General features: G+C 52.7%; 1 protein-coding gene across 1 annotated transcript; it reads right to left on the reverse strand.

Annotated features, from left to right (window-relative positions):
* Positions 1-1,217: 1,217 nt before the first annotated feature.
* Positions 1,218-15,103, reverse strand: Gcm1 (glial cells missing homolog 1). The gene is made up of 5 exons (XM_004644615.1): positions 15,029-15,103; positions 5,821-6,073; positions 4,875-4,987; positions 3,515-3,643; positions 1,218-1,964 (listed from the first exon to the last, which is right to left on the reverse strand). The coding sequence occupies exons 1-5, from the start codon at positions 15,101-15,103 to the stop codon at positions 1,218-1,220; spliced, it is 1,317 nt and encodes a 438-aa protein (XP_004644672.1).
* Positions 15,104-22,029: the final 6,926 nt, after the last annotated feature.

Here is a 22,029-nt window from a genome sequence, read left to right on the forward strand (position 1 = left end):
GAGGAGGCCCCGTAGGTTTGGAGAAGCCAAGAGTGCGGCACATCTGCTGAAGAGGGCTGCAGACGTGAGCAAGCCAGCTCAAAGGAGAAGCAGGGAGTTACAGCCACCGGCAGTGCCTGAGGAATGGCATCACCTGCACCCACTGGAGCCCACCTCCCGTCCCTCGCCACAGCTTGCCCCAGGTGCTGGGCTTGGAGCTAAGGGTGTCATGTTCGCCTTGCTATGCTTGGATCTTGCTTTGGTCCCATCGGTTTCTATCCTTCTGTTCTTCCTTTTTGGCATGAGACCTTGTACCCTAGGGCTTCGTGTGCTGCAGCATTCGACTTGTGATGTTTACAGGGGTTCACAACTACACAGGTGCCTTAGGCCTCAGGGGAGTTTTCAGCAGTGCTAAAACTGGTAAGGCTTTGCCCCTCACGGGTAAACTTGACACCTTATACATAACGAGATGCGCCGGCACCCTGCGGAGGGCAGGGACAGAGCATCATGGCGCTTATCTAGACGTTCTCAAGAGCCCTGCATTGTCACACATGGGGCATCAGGGAGGTGACCGGACTGCAGGGGCATCGTAGCTTGCTAGGAAGAGGTGCAGTCCGCTCAGGAGAGGTGGACACTGCGGGCAGGACTTAGGAAGGTGTCTCTCTCGCCTGGCTCCTCCCTCGATTCTCTCTGCTTCTCCTCCATCAAGACACGAGCAACTTCTCCATGTACCCTCTGTCACGCCATTTCTTCCTTAGAGCAAGCTGACTAGGGGTTGAAACGTGAGCCAAAGCAAACCTCTTCTCCCTTCGGCAGCCGGTGTTGGGTATTGTGCCTCACAGACAAGAAAGCAGCTAAGGGGCTCTGATGCTTCGTTTTCAGCTCCAAGAAGGCACAGATGAGGTCCTAAGTAGAGGGGCTTTGCCCATCTCTGTCCATTTGATATGTGTTGGCAATAATGAAAACCCACTGGGTAACCCACTGGGGTGCCGAAGGCCCAGAATGATGTGGGTGGACACCGGGGCACATTGGACACCACACATTGGACAAATGTCCTTTCCCGGCCGAGGACGAGGATACTAGGAGGCAAAACGACTTCTTGCAAGAACAAAGAAATCTTTGCTTATTGCTTGTTGAGTCCCATTTCCCTGCAGTTATATTTGGAAAACAAGAAATTCTTTCAGCCGTTTCCAAAAATAGCTCTGATAGTGGTATGAGGCATTTACGGAAGGTCAGAGTCATCTCAAAGGGCAGAGGCTGAGAAGCGCTTCGCTGTTGCGGTGATCCAGGCCCATGCACGCCACTTCTTCATCGAAATCCCACCGGCCGCTCTTGCCCGGCAGCGGGTACTGCTGGTGAGGGTGAGAGGCATATGTGAGCAGGAAGGGGTCTTCCTGGGGGCCTGGGTATGGGAGGGAAGGCACGTAGCTGGTGAAATCCATGGGGATCTTCTCCTCATACACATCACCTCCTGGATTGGGCCACAAAGGGTGACAGCCGGGTTTGGGTGCAGGTGGCTCCAGGGGAATCTGCTGGGGCAAGGGCTCCAAAGAGTTCTGGGAAGGGAAGAAGTCGCAAGGCCAGTTGGTCAGAGGGAAAGGATAACTGGGACAGCAGGGCTCATTCAGAGAATTTCTCCCCAAAGCAGAGTTTTTACTCCACGTTTGCAGCTCGTCATAATCTGAGTAGACTCCATGTGCCGGAGGCTGAAACAGGTCGCTGCTGTGGATCCGACCATCGGACAGCTTGCATTTTTCATAGAGCTTGGTGGAGTCCAGCGTGGACGGCAGGCTCGCCAGATCTGTGGTGTCCACGGGACCTGCCGGTGCATAGCTCTTGGGGAAAGGCAGGCAATCATTCAGCGCATTCGGCTGGGGAGCGTTAGCCATTAAGTGTCCACTGTGACTAGCAGGCAAGTGGACGCCTTCCTGGAATGACCAAGTTAAAGGTAAACTTCCTTGATTTGGCTTTTTACTTGGAGGAGACTGGAAAAGAAAGTGAAATGCTCCCGTTAATAAGTTAGGCAGCCTGCGCAACTGCACAGACCCCACGTTACTCCGCTCTGCGCCAGGAAGAGCCCCCGGACTTTCCTCATTCCTGGCATTCTTGAGACCAGCTGCCTCGCCCCGCCCCCCACAGCCTTGGGAGAAGAGAAGCCGAGGCCACCCCCCTCAAGGCTCTCTCCCCGCCAGCACGCAGATGTACACCCGACATCCTAGCTCCTTGCTGAGGAACTCTGAGGGAGCACTTTGTGAAAAGCCAAACTACAGCTTCAGATATTTGTATTGTACTCAGGACAAATCCCAGGGAGCTTCTCCTCTCCCGTTTCTCTCCCTCCCTTCCTCCCCTCCTCTCCCTCTCCCCAGCCCTCTTTCCCTCCTTTTTCTGTTTTTTCAATATTGGTTGGAGTCTGAAAAATCAGGGGATTTTTTCTTCTTATTAGAATTCTCTCTGAACTTTTGGGAAGTTTGTTGACTCATAAGACCACGTAGAACATGAGTGGTCCACGTATTGTGGTGCCTCTGTTCACAAGCTCAGTTTGTACTATGATTTTAGAAAAGACGGCCACATTCATGTTTGCGCAGGAAATGGCCACAGCCGTGTCTGTGACTCAATGCAGAGTTTGAGAACAAAAACAATTTTTTTTCTTTGCCAAATGCTTGTTTGCAAATCAAATTGTTTGCATATAAAAGAGTTCATGAACCAAGGTCCCATTGTACTTTTATAAATGGAGGAAGTACTAGTCTCCAGTTATTGGAAGAAAAAGAATCTAGTAGAGAATTACATTGTGCTCTTGCTTATGTTAACACTGGCTAATAAGGGAGCAGTTCTGAGGGGGAGAGAAAGAGCTGTGCTGAGTAGTGGGGATGAGCCTGAAGACAAGAGCCGCCCACGCTGGGTTGGCAGCTCGGGTTGCCTTACAAGCCGCTCGCTCCGTCCAGGCGCGTTCTGTCAGGCACCTTGGGAGCAGCGGGAGTGGGCCAGCTCGGGCTCTGTTCTAAAAGGAATCGCGGGGCTCTGCAGCGTAGGAACATCCACCACCACCAAGCAAGCAAACCCGCAGCCTGCCCAGAGGCCCACGGGGCTTCACACCAGCGGTCGGCAGAGCACCACCGCAGGCTGGAGTCACCACCGGGCACCACCATCCCTCGCAGGGCTGTTTATTTCATCCTGGTCCACGACCTAAGACAACAATCCCTTTTGGAGATGTATAGAAATTTTGCTGCAGAAGAAAACCACAAAGCTACTGAGCAGAGCATTTCAACTAACTTGGTTTCTGTTAGAATCAAAATGTAGAATCCCAAACAGAGACGGGGTCCTAGTTCCAGCTTCTCTTTTTGAGCTACAGTAGGGGAGATGGTTCTCCAGTGGGGCAGAACTGACGGTCAGGAGCATGCCACAAAGACAGCATGAATTCAGGATCAGACCTCAGATCCAGGGCTGCTTTCGTCTGCTGCTGCAGGACCTGGGCGACCCACCAGCCCTGCGTCGGGGGCAGGCCACTGCCTGTCCTAAGCACACGGGGTGAGCTTACCTTGGTCTCGGGGCTTCCTTTCCGCTTTAAGGAGCTGGAGGAAGATGCCCCAGGCACCTTCTTCACTGCTCTTCGGGCCTCAGCCTCGAGCTTGGTCTCTGGCTTTGGGTGATCATGCTGTCCCTTTGACTGAAGGGAGGCAAACAGGAAACACAGTGAGCGACCAGTTGCCCTCATGCGGGCACAGCCGCCCGGTGTGACAGGGTGAGAGAGACCTTAGACGCCTGTCCCAAGCCACCTGCTCCTACCTGCGGCCTGCCTGTCCCAGGCTCCTTCAGGTGTGCCCCCATCTGCCCTGCTTCCTGATACACAGGTAGGACATTGATAAGCCTGCGCCTGATGCAGCCTTCAGGGCCATGCTGTTATCACTGCCCTGCTTATGGGACAGGACCCTGAGGCAAGGAGAGGTGACACCACCCGGCCACCTGCCCAAGGAATTGGGGGCCTGAGGCCCCCACTGGAGCTGGCCACGCTGAGCACAGTCTTGGGGGTGGACTGTCTAACATTCTGGCAGAGTGAAACGGGCCACAGCAGGAGTCATTAGAGCACAGAAGTCAGCCAATGCTCCCAGCCAGGCCTCTTCCTTTTCTCGGAGAGCTGGTTGGCCAGTACCGTCGTGACTCAAAGCCAGGCACCCCACATCAGAGAGCCCCCTTCACAGGAGTTCATGCCACCTCCCCAGCAGTACACCTCACATTCCACAGAAACGGGCTTCAGGGACGAAAGCGAGTTGTTCAAGTCACAGCTGAGGTCTGTGCAATGCTCGCCTGTAACTGTGGCACTGGGGAGGCCGAGGCAGGAGGAGTGCAAAAGTGTGAGCCCAGCTGGGCAGCTCCGAGGCTCCACAAGGCTCTGTCCCAAAACTTATTTTAGAAGACCTGGGGTTTAATACCCAGGACTGCCAAAAGTAAAAAATGTAAAAACTAGTAAGTGTAAATGTTAAACATGGGGGCTGGTGAGATGGCTCAGTGGTCTAAAGCGCCTACTTAGAACAAGCTTAGCAAAGCACAGGGACCGCGGTTCAATCCCCAGCACCACATGCCAGCCAGCCCTGCCCCCTGGTGGGCTGAGCTGGCCACACACACCCACACCCCCCCCACACACAAATAAATAAATAAAATTAAATAAATAAATGTTAAACATGTAGCCAGTGTGAAGGCCCGTGTTCAATCCCCAGGTCTACCAAGAAGGGGAAAACAGTGAGAGCTGGGGGGGCGGGGCCTTGCCCCAGGGCACGGCAGCAGGGTGGGCGCGTGCGTCCCGCATCCCTCCAGGCCTACGCCGTACACTCTGTAGGAATCTCTGTGGACACTTTTCAGGGCAGAGAGAAGCACAGACCCGTAAATAACTCAGACCCAACCTGGAAAAATATGAAGCGTCCGTCATGCCGCCAGAAGTTGGTGACCGGGAAGCCGCCATGGCCTCGGCAGGGGACCAGCTTCAGAGGCCCATTGCAGTTGGGACAGCTCTTCCCTGTGGAGGGGCAACAGAGTGACCATGCAGGCCTGCCCGTGGGCTGTCGGGCTGAGCCCCGAGCCCACGAGAAGTAGTCGGCCACGGTGGCCTCGCCCAGGTGAAGAGGCCTGGCCTCCGTGCCACCCGGCCTCCCACGGGGACACAGCCGGCAGCACCTCCCTCGCACGGGGGCACTTCCCAGGGTGACGGGGAGCTCTTCTGAGCAGAAAACCTGTCCCACTCACTGACTGCTATTTAAATTCTTTGTAGAGAAGAGGAAAGCCTTATTTCATCTTTCAATTAGAATTAAGGGGTAAGGGGCAAAGCCACACAGGAGAGCGGGTCAGTCGCTGAGGCTTCAAGAAGGTGGAGGTACTTCTCGCAGTGCTGAGCGGAGGGCAGCGCCAGTTCTGAACACAAATAACTGGGAAAGAGCATGCAGCCACCGAGGCCTGGAGGGGTCTGGGCCGGGAATAGAGCAGCATCTACCTCTCGGCTGTGAGTGCACCGCGCGGGGAAGCAGAAGGAAGAGCCCCGACCCGCGGGAAGCTTGGCCGCCAGAACTGGCTGACCTCCCGCCGGCCGCACCGCTGCGCCGCGCGCAGGCTGGCCGACCGCTTTCTCCTAGAGCACGTGGCCGCTCCCCAGGGGACGCAGACGCTTCTCTCTGGCAGGGGCCGGGGCTGCTCTCTCTCTGAGCTGCAGGGCGCTGCTCAGGCCCAGCTCGGACACAGCGGCCCCGAGGCAGACGCCGGCGGCCCCTCAGCTCTCAAAGCCGGCACAGCCTGCCTGCCACGAGCCAGGGCAGGGCGAGGCGGGGTGGGCCTCGGGACGCGTCGGGCGCCACTCACGCTGCTGCTTCTGCCGGGCCTTGTCGCAGATGGCGGGCCGCAGGTAGATCTTGCGCCCGTCCTTGGTGGAGCAGTCGCGGCCGCAGACCACCACGCCCAGGCAGGACTTCTTGAGGATGCGCGAGTTGTGGTTGTTGGTGTTGCGCATGGCCCAGCTGCTCAGGTGGCGCTGCGCGCTGCGGTCCTCCGAGCTGTAGACGTGCCTCACGTAGGCGTCGGGCCACTCCTGGAACCAGTCGGTCTTCTTCACGTTCTGGCAGAAACACAAAGCGCTCACAGGTTGGCGCCGGAAAGCTCAGCTGCCACAGCCGCAGGTCAGCAGGGGCAGGAATGCACCCCTCTGAGTTTAGGTGACGGAGCTTTCTCCAGCCCCTGCTGATGAACATGATGACCATTTCTCAGGAGGACCTTCTGAGGGTGGAGGAACAGCACCGTGCTCTCGCACAGTAACTGAGGATGCTGGCAGGACAGAAAGATAACGCCTTATTCGGAACCCTGTGGGCCGGGGCAAAGCCACCAGAGCTGCGCAGTGAAGAGCCTGGGAGCCCAGGACCAGAAAGGTCCCGAGGGCTGCCTTCTCCTCTGTGAACAAAGAGCCTCTGCCTTTGCTCTCTGTCCCTTCCACCTGCATCACATGGGACAGAGACTGGGGAAGAGCTGCTGTGCCCTGTGAGGACTGGCATCACTCTCCGCCCACTACGTGCCCTCACCCTCCAGCCACGGTCAGAGGCAAGGGGAGCTGTTCGCCGGGGAAGAGGCTCAGTTTTGCAGGGTAATGGGCCCTAGAGGCCGGCTGCACACTGGCACGCGCATATTCACCCGATGGGACCGAACACTTCAAACTACTTAAGAGGGTGGATTTTATGCTCTGATTTTGCCAGAGAGATACAATGACAAAGGCCAGGGACACAGTTCTGATGACACAACGTACATTGTTTGCTCTGCCTTCTGTTGCTTTATTTGCAAGACAAGGCTAATAATGCTGTCCTACTTCAAGGGCAGGCTGTGTGAGGCACACCTGCTGACACTCGGTGTTCTGCAGGCTCTAGGCATGTGTCAGTCACTGGCGGTATGGCCCATGTTCCCAGGCCAGCCGCAGAGGCCACCTTTGGCAGACCCCGCCTCGTTCGCAGAAAGAGCACCGCCAAATGGCCTCGGCACCCCGAGTGGCACACTGCCAAGCCTCATGGCTTTCAGGGGTCTGCACTAATATGAGAGCACTTTTCATGCACAAGAGTCTAGGTCAGAGCAGGGGGCTCCAGAAGGCCCAGAAGGACGCCTCTCCTTTGCGTCCCCAACAAGAAAGCACGGCACCGAACGTGAGGACAGAAAGACCAACTCTAGAAGGGAAAACATAAACGTCAAGGTGAACGGGCATATACCGAGTTAGACTTCTGGTTTGGAGCCTGCCAAAGAATACGAAGTTACCCAAGAAGAGTAGGGGGAAGGTGTAGTGAAGGATGATCAAAACACATAATGCATATTTAAAGTAAAAATGCATCGGGCCGGGGAGATGGCTCAGCGGAATAAGCGCTTGCCTGGCAAGCACAAGGGCCTGAGTGCAATCCCTGGTTCCGCAAAAAAAAAAAAATCACAATAAAAGACACCGCCACTGGCACTCCTCAACGCCACGCACCGTAGCTTCAGACACACGCCCCCATCACGCTTGCCACATGCCGCGGCAGTTCTGGACGTTGCCTTTCCTGAGTGTCTTTACTTGTGCTGCTTTTGCTGCCTTGAGGTCCCGAATCCGTTCAGGACATTGGCCTTTGGTGACCACTTTGGCTTTGGGGAAGAGCCGGCAGTTAATGGTGCCAGAGCCAGTGACAGCAGTGGACGAGGGCACAGGGTCGGCTCTTAGGCACTCCCTCCCTGTGGCCCACACGCAGCAGCAGCACCTCAAGACCTCATAGAGCAGGATTTCCAGAGCTGTTGCCACACAGTGAGGCTGCGGGGTCCTGCCAGAGGGAAAGGTACGCAGGGGAACTACAGGCGATGTGCCTTTTACCCAAAGAATCTTTTCTAGCTTAGGCATTCACCGTGTTTTCTGATTATACCCCGTGAATCAAGAGCGAGGTGCATGGGACAGCTGCAGTCCCTGCTGTGAGGACTGGGACTGATCAGACCCTGAGGTAGCCCGGCCTCCTGCTGCTCTGCCCGCCTTCTCCTCGGTTCTTCTTGGTAAAAGCTAAGCCAAAGCCTCTCATGGCCTCTCACAGAAAGGCCACAGAGTACATTATGATAATAAAAATGCTACCTAGAACATTACAATGTTTTATAATCTGGATTATAGAGATCTGGGAGATTTGAATTATTTGAATTATTCCAATATGATGGAAGGTTTTTGTTTTTGGCCTTTTGAGACAAGGTCTGGACGTACAGTTCAGGCTGGCCTGGAGCTCTCCGGGTAGCCCAGGCTGACCCAAGCTCAGCAATCCTCCTGCCTCAGCCTCCTGAGCCCTGGGATGATAGGTGTGCACCTACGGTGCACAGCTGTCAGGGCAGCAGAGGGAGCAAGCAGAGCTTCGAGAAGAGCTGGGCTGTTCAGCTCTTTTAAAGTTCATATCAGGGCTTGAGGAGATAGCTCGGCGGCATAAGCGCCTGCCTGGCAAGCGCAAGGACCCGAGTTTGATCCCTGGCACCTCATGCTGTGCCAGCCCTAGAACCCCAGGTGACAGGAGGATCGCTGTGAGTTTGAGACCAGCCTGGGGGCTACAAAAGTGAGTACAGGGTCAGCTGGAACTGCATAGTGAGAACCTGTCTCAAAATAAATAAGTAAATAAATAAAGTGCATGTTAGCTGTAATGAGTGCTTACCAGTTATACAAAAAATAGGCTCCACTGTGGCGTATGTGCACATGCTTAAAACATCCTCTTCTCCCGTACCACCCTCTCCCCCTTCTCCTCCTCTCGTCCCTCTTCTTTCTCTCTAATAATCTCCCTCCTACTTTCCTATCATCCCTCTTCTTTTTTCCTCCTTTCTGACTCTACATATAAGAGAAAACACATAATATTTGGCTTATTCTGAATATTTTTAAGATTTAAAGGTGAACATCCCCTTCAGCCTGGCCAGGGCCTGAACCTGCATGCCATAGGAGGGGAGCAGGCTGCCTGCAAAGGCGTCGAAATGTTTGGGCAGACTCTGAGCCTGTCAAAGAAGAAATGATCCCCAATATCCTGCAGCTGTCTCTTTTCATTCTAGTTGTTATGTGAGTACAACAGTGCTGAGTATAGAAGCACTGAGTGAGTGTGGCAGTGCTGGGTGTGGAAACGCTGAGTGTGGAAATGCTGAATGTGGCAGTCCTGAGTGTGGCAGTCCTGAGTGAGGCAGTGCTGAGTGTGGAAACATTGAGTGAGTGTGGCAATGCTGGATGTGGAAGTGTTGAGTGTGGCAGTCCTGAGTGTGGAAGTGTTGAGTATGGCAGTGCTGGGTGTGGCAGTCCTGAGTGTGGCAGCGCTAAGTGTGGAAGCATTTGCACCAAGAAAATCGCTGAGAGTAACTGCTATTCCATGATACTGTTTTCCTCGATGTTGAATTTGCACCCACCCTCCTGACTTCCCACTTAGTGGGATCCTTCACATCTTCTTAAATAGAAATGAAGAGAAGATCCAGATCACAGTAATATAAAGGACTCTGGTGTCAAGGGGCCAATAATAATCTGAGAGTCCTTCTAATTTAAAGCATCAGAAAGGTAAAGTTCAAAAAGAAAGAACAATCATTTCCTAATCTTGTTTAGTGAATCCCTATAACATATCTTCTTCTTTTCAGAACCTTTTTCCCCTCCTGGTACAAGGGCCTGAGTTCAATCTCCGGTTCCACCAAAAAAAAAAAAAAAAAAAAAAAAAAAAATCTTTTTTTTAAATTTTAGGACAGAGTGTACAGGGTCTCACTATGTAGATCAGACTCTAGTGATTCTCCTGTTTACAGCCTCCCAAGTACTGGAATTACAGGCACGTGCTACCATGCCCAGTCTCAGCTGCACCGCGGTCCCAGGAATCGAACTCTCAGCCCCTGCATCTGCCTAAGCAGGTGCTTTAATCTGCTGAGCTATTTGGTTGGCCCTCAGAACCTTTGTTTATTTTAATTTCTAACTTTTTATGAGTAACTTTTTGCTTTTCTTCCTGGTTAAGAAGTTTATAATTTCTATGGCATCTGTGTATAATTGTTAAGTAGGGTACTCACTCCTCTAAGCTACTCAAAACCTTTGAATTGTTCTGCAGTCATAGAGCATGCTTCTACTTCATTTGAGTTAACTTAATCACTTGAAGTTTAATGGGCTGTAGTAAGAATTTGAGGTGACTACTATATAAAACTAATCAATTGAAATCAAATTCTGCAAGTATCAAAAATATCTACATTGTTATTGCATTAAAATTGATTTCATCTGTAATGTGGTCTGTTCTCCTGTAAAGCAATTATCTGTGAGGCTTTCTTTAATTACAGGAGTGGCTTATTAATTCCTTATAATAAGTATTTCAAATAGAACAAAGACAGCAAACAAACATACCTTAAGTAAATCAGAGGCTGGGGAAAGGAGATGCTACTTACGGAAACCAGAAAAGAAATCCAGCCCATGTTTTGCGCTACACAAAACTGACAGAATGGCTCTCTTGGGCCAGTCGGAAGCTGAACTCCAACTGCCCTGAAGGAGGAAGTTTCCTTGGACCGGCTGTGCTTGCATCGGCTCAGGAATGGCTCCCTAGACCAATCCTGCTGTTCCTCCCTGGGTGGAGGGGCTGGGACTTGGGACAAAGCTCCTTCTTCGTTGTAGATGCACTAACCCAGGCCCAGCTTCCCGTGTCCCACTCTGCCCACCTAGGATGAGACCTGCTGGGGACACCAGAAGAACCCTGCTGCCATCAGCCCACAGGCCCTGGGCAGCAGGAGAATCGCTCCCCTGCAGCAAGGCGCCCCTCTCTGTGGAGCTGTCTCTGAGTTCAAGTGACCTTGAAGCACAGGAGAGAGCCCTAGGGAAAGAGGGTGACGCCGTGCTGTCCCATCTTGGACCAGAAATATGGCCTGATTACGCAATCTGATAATAATTGACAAGAACTCCAGAGTCTAATTTACCTTTAGCTCCCTAGTGCCATGACACATCTGGTGACAGCTGGTGTCTTCTGATGACACATAGCCGCCTGAATTCATAGGAAGAGCTCACGCTGGCCCACCCCAGCTCATCTCTGGTAGAAGCAGAGGATGTTGTTTTGTCAGCTAAAACCATGCTCTGGGAATGAACTAATCCAAGCTGTGTCCCTTTTGTGCCTGAGTCTCCTGTTTTGCTCCAGAGAAGATTTTCTCTACAAAAAAGATGTCCTTGGGGGCCAGGGAGATGGTTCAGTAAAATAAGCACTTACTTGGCAAGCACAAGGGCCTGAGTTCAATCCCCAGTTCCACAAAAGAGAGAGAGAGAGAGAGAGAGAGAGAGAGAGAGAGAGAGAGAGAGAGATCCTTAAACCTTGTGTAAGTGGCTCAGGGGCTTTGGTCCTAGGCTTCACTGAAAAGTGCTCAGTGTTTAAGAACAAAATGATCCAGGTGTGTGCCAGGCGTGGTGGTACTGAAGCAGCCCTCCTCCCTCTGGGAAGAGTGGGCCTGAGCTAGAGATGAAGAGATTGCTCCCATCTCTCTCTGAAATGGGTGCTACTAAGAACAGTGTGCCCTGAGTTATTCCTCAGTTTTGGAGGGAGGGGAGCAGGGAGGGAGAGAGAGAGGAATCACAAGTCTCTCTCCTAAGTACTAGAATCCGTACTGATGTGGCTGTGACACTCTTTGGCACCACATCCTCCACATTTTTAAGGAAGGTAAGACTAAACCCACACAGATTTTTGCTGCTTGGACCAAGCAAACGCTAATGCTTCTACACATGACCTTTCCAGGCACAGATACAGCTTCTGGGGAGTAGAGAGGCAAGCCCAGCTGGCGGAGCACATTCGCCTGAAGTGGAGACCCTTCCCCGGGGACGTGGAGAGGCAGTGCCTGTGCCTCTGGCCCCCAGCGATCCCGTGAGGGAGGTGTGGGATCGGGACAGGAGGGTCAGAAGCAAGGCCAACAGCGGCAGGGCCACGCGCCCCGCAGTGCGGGGGGGACGGAATGCGGGAGGCAGAGTTCGGGGCCCTGGAACCCGGCCTTGCTGCTTCCCGCTTCCTGTTCCTACCCTGCAGCCCGCAGTCCCCATGACAGAGTCCTCTCGCCGCAGTGGCTGCCCGCCTCCCTGCCCACTCCTATGTGGAGAGCCCTCAGGAGTAGCCACCCCAAGCCTTCAGGCCCTGAGGCCCTTTCCCTGGTTGACAAGGCCAAGCACAGTGCCACACGCCACGCCGTGCTGCCGAGGACATTTCTGCTCACTGCTGTCGACAGCTAATCCAGCTGTGCATCTCATGCATCTGAGATGTGCCTTCTCAGGACCAGATTATCACTGTTTGGGTAACCATTTCCCCCAAATTGTCACCGACTGATTCAAACTTGAAGCGTGTACGTGCCGGACACTGCACTCAGCACGGCGCTGGCGTCTAGAGCCCGGCCTACCAGCTCCAGAGGGCCAGGAGGCTGCATGCACCCGTCATTCTCAGAAGAGCGGGGGGCTCTTTCGGTTCCTGGGTGCTGAGCTCCGTGCCACATCTACCGCTCACCTGTCTCCCAGGACAAACCCTGCCATTCCAAAGGCTGCTCGAGGCCTTTGCCTTCTCGTTCTCACTGGTTCCTGACAGGCCTCCAGAGCTGGCTGGAGGATGCTGTCCCTAGTGCCACACATGGCAGTGCGCACTCATAATCCCAGCCCTCTTGGGGCTGAGGCAGGAAAACAGCTGGCTGGAGCTTGGCCTGGGCAGCTTAGCAAGACCTGTGTCAAACAGTGTAATGGCGCCTGACATCCCAGCACTTGGGAGGCTGAGGCAGGACGATCACTGCGAGTTTGAGGCCAGCCTGGGCTACATAATGAGTTCGTTGCCAGCTTGAACTACATAGCGAGATCCCATCTCCAATAGGAAACACAAGGGGCTACGGAGATGGCTCAGTGGAATAAACGCTTCCCTGGCAAGCGCAAGGGCCTGAGTTCAATCCCTGGTTCTGAAAAAAAAAAAAAAAAAAAGCCCTGGCTCAAATTAAAAGTTAGAAAAGGGTTAGTGATGTAGCTCAGTGTCAAGGCCCTGAGTTCAATTTGCAGTGCCACCAAATAAGAAAAAGGAAAAATAAGTAGGGGAAATTTCTATTTTTAGTCATTTCTCTGATACAGTTAACAAGCTGAAGGGCACCTAGCTAGCTCTCTGATACTCTTGCTGTCTTTTCTATAAACCATAAATGATACATTTCCAAAATGTATATCAGAACATGCATTTTTTGCTATAAATTTCTCAGTTTAGTGACTTGTGCGGCTGAAATGTCTTTGGTTTTTTTTTTTTTTTATTTGTGTGTGTGGCCAGCTCAGCCCACCAGGGGGCGGGCTGGCTGGCATGTGGTGCTGGGGGATTGAACCGCGGTCCCTGTGCTTTGCTAAGCTTGTTCTAAGTAGGTGCTTTAGACCACTGAGCCATCTCACCAGCCCATGCCTTTGGTTTTGAAAGCGCAAGTCAGAACGGGAGCTCGGAGGAGTCCTGACTTTCCCTCGGGCGGCAGCTCTGCCCTTCTTTTGTTTTGGATCTGATGACTGATAGGGCTCCTCTGTTCTGGAGGAAAGAGTGCGCGGAGCTCACCGCCCGCTGTTTCAAAGGGCTCTTGGGCTGCACCAAAATGCTGCTCTAAACTGTGACATTGTGACATCTGCTATGTATCTGTAACTTCACCTTGTGGCTTGCGAATGGCCAGCTCTTATTTGGGGTGAGAGTTTGCCATCTTGAAGTCAGGCGTTGGCAGGAATTTGGTCTCTGAGTCTCGAATAATTAAAATGCACTTCAAAACTCCCCAAAGCAGCTTCAATAATTTTTACTACCAATGCAAAAAAACTACCAACAAAAATTCCTGGAGCTGTCTTTCCATCACATCTCTATGATTTATTTAACCACTTTTAAGTAATGGAGAGTGGGGTACATGTTCGGGCCACCGCGCCCCAGGACCTAGCAGGGGAGGTTACTGGGGGAACTTCCGAACGAGAACAAAAAGAAGATCTTCGTCAGGGTGGTAGGCTGGGCTTGTTTTAAACCAAGTCTGTACTCTCCATCCTTTCTCCCCTGCTCGGGATGCTTCAAACTCCCGGTCCCTGAAGCAGGCTGGGCAGAGGGGCCTCCGTGTCAGTTGGCTAGTGACGGCTAACCCTAGTCTGTCCCATCACAATTCCAAACAACTTCCATTAAAAAACATCTTCAAGTGCCAAGAAAGAGGATCAAGAGCCGGAAAACTACACATGGAAAACCAGTGTTAGGCAACCAGCGCCTTAAATTAAATTAAGAGTTAAAAGAGTCACTGGGCACGTCATTGCATGACTGTAATCCTAGCTATTCAGCAGGCTGAGGCAGGAAAATCACAAGTTTGAGGCGAGCCTGGGCAGTTTAGCAAGAGCCCGTCTCAAATAACAAAAAGGGCTGGGAGTATATAGCTCACTGGTACATTACTTACCTAACAAGCCTGAGGTTTAATCCCTAGTACTAGAAAAAAAGTGGGGAGAGAAAAGAAAGAAAAAAAAAAGAAAGAAAGAAAAAGAGCTAAAGAGTCAATTGTCAAAGAATAGGGCCAGGAGAATATGGAATGAATGATGCTCCCCACCTGGAAATGAAACCAGCATGTGTGTATGGTATTGATAGCCGTTTTGCAAGTCCTGGGCATTTCAGATAGAGCTTAATTTAAAATAAGGTAGCAAATAAGGTAGTACAAGGGCTTATGGGTAATTTATTTTTTGAGACAGGGTCTCGTGAGGTAGTTCAAGCTGTCCTTGAACTCACTATGTGGTTAGGCTGGCCTCAAATTCAGGCAATCCTCCTGCCTCAGCCTTCTGAGTGCTGGGATGACAGGTGTTAATGAAAAGTCAATCACAGTCAAATACAGTCCCGGGTTTTCTCATGGCAGAGAGGCTGGGCCCTGCCAGCTTGGAAAGAGGAGGGGGCCGCATTGCCTTTGCTCATCTAGACAGCAGGATAAGCGCTGCTTGAGGCACGGGATTCGTGTTCCCCTTCAAATCCAACGGGACCCTGGGCTAAGCCCGGGAGCGCCCAGCTACAGCCCTGCCCCGTCTCCGAGTGCCAGCAGGGAGGGCCAGGGCCACACAGCCCTCGGCAGCACATACCTGGGGCAGCTTCATGTCGTTAATGTCCCAGCTCAGCAGCTCTTTGTTGTCAGAGTCGAAGTCTCTGGGCTCCATGGTGAGGCCGGTCACCGCGGTCACCGCAGGCTCTCGCGCTCCACCTGGGAGCTCTTCTCTCCGAGGTTCAGGGTATCAGAGAATCGGTCCTCTCGACAGTTCAGGCCTGAAGACTGGCTAAAAAGAGCTAAGTGATAGCAGCACTGGCCACTTCAGAGATTAACATCAGGCCTTTCTGCCAGGGCTCGGCCTCACTGAGGTTTCTGCAAGTACCAGCGCATTAATAAAGAAGGGCCAGGGAGGCCGGCAGCCCCAGGGAGTCCGAGCAGGGAGATTCCTGCCACTGCCCCGAGGTCTGCGCCTGTCACTGCTGTCCCCAGGTTAGGAACGCCTTTGTCGAAACTGCTGTTATCTGTGACCAATGGGTGGGACCTTCTTCAGGAGAAGAAGAATTGGCTTGGACTTGTTCCTCAGAACACGTCTTTGCACACTGGCTAACGTCGCCGCAGTGTCAAGGGGGAGCACCGCACTGGCTCGGCTAGGAGTCTACTCACCCCAGCGCACGGGGTCTGCGCTGGCGTCGCCACGCACCCTGCGCAGTCCCAAATGCCACCCAAAGGACCCAGTGCCGTCCTGTCTCTCCCGAACGGGGCTGTGTCACCTCGGCACTGCCGACTTTCCCCACCAGCAAGTCTTTGTCAGGGGAGCCTCGGCGCTGGAGACCCGAGCCCAGCCGGCCTCCTGGGCTCTTCCCTCAGGGCAGGGGCGCGGGCTGATCCCCGAGCACTCACTGCTGTGACAAACAGCAGGATGTCCAGACACATGTCCACAGGGTGGAGCAAAGGCTGCGCCTTTGGGAGCTGCTGTACACCAGTGCTTCGCCACCTTTCGTTTACCCCAAAGCCTCCTTTACGCTTTTTCTGAGCTTAAGTTTAGTAATAACCCTGCCTCGCCTCCCAAGGACGTTCCATCTCATTTATATGATTAAATTGCATTATGTAAATGACATTAAAAAATGTTCAAACTGTATTTATTCCAACTTTTAACTCTAACTAAATAAAGAGGATTTAGGAGGGAAGAAGAAAGAAAAGACGTTTCAAATATTTCTCTGATAGAAAAATGAATATTTTACAGATTGCTGTGGAGCCAGGCACAGTGGTGTGGGCCTGGAGCCCCAGCCTGCAATCCCACGGGCTTGTACGCAGTGACTGTCAGTTTGAGGCCAGCCTGGGCAGCTCAGCAACACTCTGCCTCAGAAGAAAAACTGCAAAGGGCTAACGAGGTGGCTCAATGGTGATGTCTCTGGATGCAAAATAAGGACTGTTAAAAATAAAAAGGAGCAGCACATGGTGGCATGTGTCATGTTTCGCTCCCGTGCTGGGACTCCTAGGCACAGGGTGGGATGGTGTCGGGCGCAGGTGCATGACAGAGACCACCCCCACGGCGGCAGTCAGGCCTGCACGAGCCCTGCAAGCGCTGCTCTGCAGCTCTGCAGCTCTGCACCTGTACTTAGTCCTAACATTTCCCCATCACTGAGTGGGGGGAGGTGGGGCCCAAGCCACCAGATTAGCTGGACTGTCCCCTCTGTCCCACTCTTACACCTTCAAACACAAGGCAATGCGAGCCCTGCTCCTCACTTCACACACGAACCTTCAAGGTCAGCCCCCGAGGGGTTTTGTCTCCCCACTTGCCTGCTTTCTGCAGGGTGGAGATCTAGCCTAGGCCTGGCCTGCGTTGGGTGAGGGCTCACCCCAAGTGTGGCCTCAGCTCAAGTCTTAGTTTTAAGTGAAATTCTATGTTTGGGAAATAAACATTGAGTATCCAAAGACATGGTTGGATTTCAGGTGGGTCTTCTTTTCTGTTTTTTCTTCCTTTTCTCCAATGCTGGGTATAAAAATAAGGGCTGTTCTGCCACTGAACTATCCCTTCTCCTTTGTTGTTTGAGACGAGGTCTTCATGCACGACCCAGGCTGACCTGAAACTGTAGTCCTGCAGCAGCCTCCAGAGCAGGGGGGATTACAGGCACAGACCACTGTGGCCCCTCAGCTCCACGGCTTTTGACAAGTTGTATAGAAGACACAGATATCAGGCAGCACTTGTGTGTTCCTACCTCTCTGAATAGTACCAGTAGTAACTCTGACAGCCCAAATTTGGCCGCCACTAACTAGAATCTATTTATCTTTAAGGCTGGGTGGGGGTGTAACTCACTGGTGATACACCTGGGTGAGGTCCTGAGTTCAGTCCTGGGCAACACACACACACACACACACACACACACACACTCACACTCACACACACATGCACGCACACAGATTTATTTTTTAAAACTTTAGAAAATGAGATTTACATTTTCAAAACTAAAAAACATTTTTTATAACTGAGGTGATATAGATATAATTCTCATTTAAATTAAGGGGAAGAATCTCACTGCAGGAAAATTATGCTGCTTCTATATAGATCTTTTCCAGATAAACACTTTTGCTGATAGTCTGGAGAGATAGCTCAGCGGCACAAGTGCCTGCCCGGCAAGAGCAACCTCCGAGCATGACCCCCGGTCCTCGTGCAGAGCCGGCCCCTGACCCCCGTGGTGGGGCTAGCCTATAATTACAGCGCCAAGGAGGCTGACACAGGAGACTCACTACGAGCCTGAACTGGGTAGTGAGACCCTGTATCAAAATAAAATAAAATAAATAATTTTTAAAAACTTTTGCTAAATGAACATTATTTAATATTTTCCCAAAGATCAAGACACGTAGAAAAGAAGAAAACAAGGGGGAAAAAAGTGTTCTACAACCCTTAAATAAAGGAACTCTGTCTTCAGAATAGAAAGTAAATGTTTTCGTGTTTTGGTTTTTCGAGACAAGGTCTTGCTGTGCAGTTCAGGCTGGCCTCCAGCGGCAGCAAGCCTCCTGCCTCAGCCTCCTGAACGCTGGGACCACGCGGGGCTCCACCACGCCCGGCTCCCTGACCTGGTTTGCCGAGACTGCTTCCCCAGCACCTCGGCTGCGTGCATTCGGCTTTCATCATTTCTACAGAAGGCGAAGCGGGGCGAGTCCCACCCGCGGGCTTGGCATCACCGCGCCCCGCGCTGCGCTCCTCGGAGCCCGGCGTTCCTACCTTCCGACCTCTCACCCGGACACAGACACGAACGATGTCATCCGTGTCACTAGCGCTGCAGCTCCCACAGGCTCGGGTCCTGCTCTGAGCAGACACGGTGCCTGCTCCCAGGGGGTCAGGGTACAGTATGCTAATGAGCCCTGGCCGCGGGCCAATCAGAACCCGCACGCGCCAGGGGTGTGGTCTGTAGGTGCGCCTGGGCACGCCCCGGGGTGCGCTCCTGGAGGGTGCGAGCTGCCCGCGCAGGACGCCCACCGGCTGCACCAGGGCAGCCTGGGCAGCGGAGGCTGTCCTCGCACCCGAGGGAGAGAGGGGCGGCAGGGTGGGACACGCCTGGAATGCTGGCTCCTAGGAGGCTGAAGCAAGGGACTGCAAGTTCCAGCCCAGCCTGGACAACCTGGTGGGACTCTGTCCACAGTAAAAAGGGAAGGCCGAGGGTGCGGCCAGTACCCCGGGGGCCAGTCCCCAGGCTCCCGCAAGACAGAATGGGGTGGAGCGATTCCGGTGGTACAGACCACTGGAACAAATTTCAGAGTCACCCTATAACCACAAGCACCAGGATGCCGCACGATGGACGGTGACGACCTGGGAATTCCAAGGCTTCATTCGCCAAGCCGCTCGGGCTGACTTCTCGGGGCCCCCAGTCCAGCTCCTCCTTCTAGAGACACCTCCTCAGTGCCACACGCCAGCTCAGCTCCTCGGCTACGTTCTTTGTTGTAGCCGGCTAGGATCTGGGAGAATTCAGAAATTCAGTCCAAATCACCTCTGAGCCCACGCCTGTAACTGCAGCGCGAGAGAGGCTGACGCAGCAGGATTGCAAGCTCTAGGCCAGCCTGGCTACCGAGAGTTCACGGCCAGCCTTGACTATAGAGAGAGATCCTGTGACAAGAAGAAACGAAACAAAGCTCGGTGTAGAGGAAAAGATGCTCCGGAATCCCCCTTCTCAAGGGCCAGGCGCGGCCCAGAAGCTGTCTAAGGTGGAGGAGGGAGAGACAGCAAGGAAGCAGCTCGCCAAAGGGATGCGAAGTTTTTGAGAGCAATTGGATAGCTGCTGTCCAGGAGGCCAAGAGGCTGCGGTTAGGGGGTGACATCCGAGGTCATTACCAGGAGCCAGACGAGTTTTAGGCTGTTTCAGAACTGTAACTCCTAATTTTATACTGTCTGGTATCACTTAGGACTAAGGGGTTTTGGTTAATTCAAAATAAATTCATGGCTTCTGTAGAGTTTGTGCTGTTGCCTCCCAGATTCCCTCCATGAACATCTCAGTCCCGGGCTTTCAGAGTGTTGCCTTCCCGCCACGGGGTTTGCGGGCCGGAGCCCGAGGGCGGGCGCAATGCTTCTCCGCGGGCTCAGCAGGTCCATGCCCTGGCTTGCCGGCTGGAATGCCATTCCTTGGTGATGGTTTGTCATTGTTTCTCCTTCCCACAGAAACCCACTCTGGGTGCCCAGCGAGCAGCTCTGCGTCCACACTTCCACTGAGCTGTGACAGTTGTCCCAGGCCGGGAGGACACTTCTGCTTTCTTTAAGCTGAGGTTCCGAGTCATCATCTGAAGTCTCCCATGGGTGGTCAGTGTTACGGATCATGATGACCACAGCAGCCACCCTCAATTAAATAGTGTCAGGTGCCACGCCAAGCACCTCCCTGCACTCCACTCGCACGTCCCCTCTGTCTCTTGGAGGCAAGAACCCCTTGAGGCAGACGGATGGAGGCCTCATTGCTGAGGACTGACCCCAGCCACGGTCGCTTGGTTTCTCCATGCTGAGACTCTGGGCCAGTCTATGGAGGTCGGTCCGTTTCTCTCCATCAACAGTGATGGTGCAGGCAGTGTCAGAAAGTTAAATCTTTGCCTAGATCTGTACCCTGCATAGAATCCCCAGACACTGGGTGCCATGTCCTAAGCACGGTGTCAACTGTCACCTGCCCCTTCCACGTTTCCACATGTTCAGATGAAGCTACTCATGGAGAGCAGGGTCACGGTGCTGCAGGTTCAGGACAGCCACCAGCCCCTCAGTGCTGCCAGGTCTGCCGCAGGTACCCTCTGTGCTTTCCAGTTCAGAGCCTTTGGACATCTCATCCGCCTCGTGAGAAGGCTTTGTCCATGGGAAGCCCTGTCTGTGTGATCATCTACCTGTCCCACGGCAGGCCTTTGGCTCATGCCTGGCTGTCACCTGTGCACATCCAGTTAACACTGTACGCACACTCTCCCCAGTCCTCACTGCCGCCCACGGAAAGTAGTACTAGGGAGCTACATTAGCATAAATTATTGAGAGGAAACTGAGGCACAGAAAGGTTAAGTAACTTGATCTTCTGAGATTATTAAGTAACCAGTTTCCTAGCATCAGTACACTGTGGTCAAAGACAAATGTAGAAAAGAAAATGCTGTTTAAAATCATTTCCTGAGCTGAGGCTATAGCTCAGTGGCATAAGCACCTGCCTAGCAAGCAAGCAAGCACAAGGTCTTAAGTTCGATTTCCAGTACCAAAAAAAAGTAAAATCATTTCCCTCGCTGTAGAATAAGTCTAATATTCTGACTCCACTGGAAGAACATCACTTGTCTCCTTACCTGACCGTGTTTTAGGAAAGTGCAGACCTCTATCCTGTGGAGCATGGGACCAAGCCTGACCTGGTTTCTCCCTAGAATTTTTCGAATCTGCGCTGAGGTATGACACTTTCATCTCAGATGCCAAACTGCAGACTGATCTCCATCCTACCGATGGCTACCTGCTGATAGCAGGAGCTGAACCAGGGCCAGCGCAAGAGTGGACAGAGGCAAGAAGGCCACCGAGGGCCCAAGGACCTTTCATGCTTTCTGCCCTGGGAATTGGGTGTCTATACTTCCTGCCTCCTCACTAAGCCTGGCCCTAGAATAAACCACTTTCCTGTGTACTCCTCCAAGGGGCATCTCATGCACTCATCTGACACCCCTCAAAATCAGAAAACTCTTTGTGATATCTCCCTGAGGTCAGCGTGCGGGACAGAGGGGACCAAGGGCGTCCAGTAGAGGTGCCCTGTCTGCACAGCTCCAGCAAGGCGTCCAGGGCCAGGCAGAGACCACTCCTCCGGGCTACAGAAAGAAGCACTGGGGGATCTTGCTGCAGGTTTCTCAAGCCCGAAGCTGCTTGTGGCTTTCATGTGGAGCTTCTCACGTGCTGTGTAATGTGCACCCAGCACGGAGGTCCGACTACATCCTCCTCTGTCCTGACAAAGGACAGCATCCAGTGCAGAGTTCCAGCAGCTCAGGCCCACCTTATGACACTGAGGTTCCTGGCTGAGGTCCAGAGGAGAAGCTCTTTGGGAAACAGTGCAAAGTTTAAAAGTAGGCTACTTTAACTGTAAGCTCTGGGCGCTGGGAAAGGAGTTCAGAGGTGCAGCTGCGGCCTCGCATGCCTGAGGCCCTGGGCGCCATCCTCAGTGCCCCCGAAATAACAAATAGGAGGAATAGTCATAAAACATATGAGGTATTTTAGTGATTAAAAACTATGACTCACATATACATAGTTATTAACAACCGTTAATACCTGAAAAGGAGGGAAGAAAATAAACAAGCTCTCAAATTCCTAGTTGTAGATTATTTTGAGGTTCCTAAAGTATTTTGCTGTTTGTGTTTTGTGCTACAAGTCAAGAAATACACTAAGGGGGCCGGGAAGTTGGCTCAGTGGTATAAGTACTTGCCTGGGAAGCACAAGGTCTTGAATTCAATCCCTGGTGCTGCAAAATGAAACAACAAAATAAAAAAGAAAGAAATACATTGATAAGAATGTGGCTAAGGGCTGGTGAGATGGCTCAGTGGTCTAAAGCACCTACTTAGAACAAGCTTAGCAAAGCACAGGACCGCGGTTCAATCCCCCAGCACCACATGCCAGCCAGC

The sequence above is a fragment of the Octodon degus genome, unplaced genomic scaffold, assembly GCF_000260255.1.
Source record: "Octodon degus isolate 3935 unplaced genomic scaffold, OctDeg1.0 scaffold00205, whole genome shotgun sequence".
Taxonomy (NCBI): Eukaryota; Metazoa; Chordata; class Mammalia; order Rodentia; family Octodontidae; genus Octodon; species Octodon degus.

Bases quoted from the DNA above. Each gene is read 5' to 3' on its own strand.
- Gcm1 (XM_004644615.1), bottom strand. From the start codon at position 15,103: ATGGAGCCCAGAGACTTCGACTCTGACAACAAAGAGCTGCTGAGCTGG. The intron at 3,644-4,874 runs GTTGGGTCTGAG...GCCTCCCTTCAG, and splicing joins GACGCTTCATATTTTTCCAG to TCAAAGGGACAGCATGATCA. The intron at 1,965-3,514 runs GTAAGCTCACCC...TTTCTTTTCCAG, and splicing joins AAGGAAGCCCCGAGACCAAG to TCTCCTCCAAGTAAAAAGCC.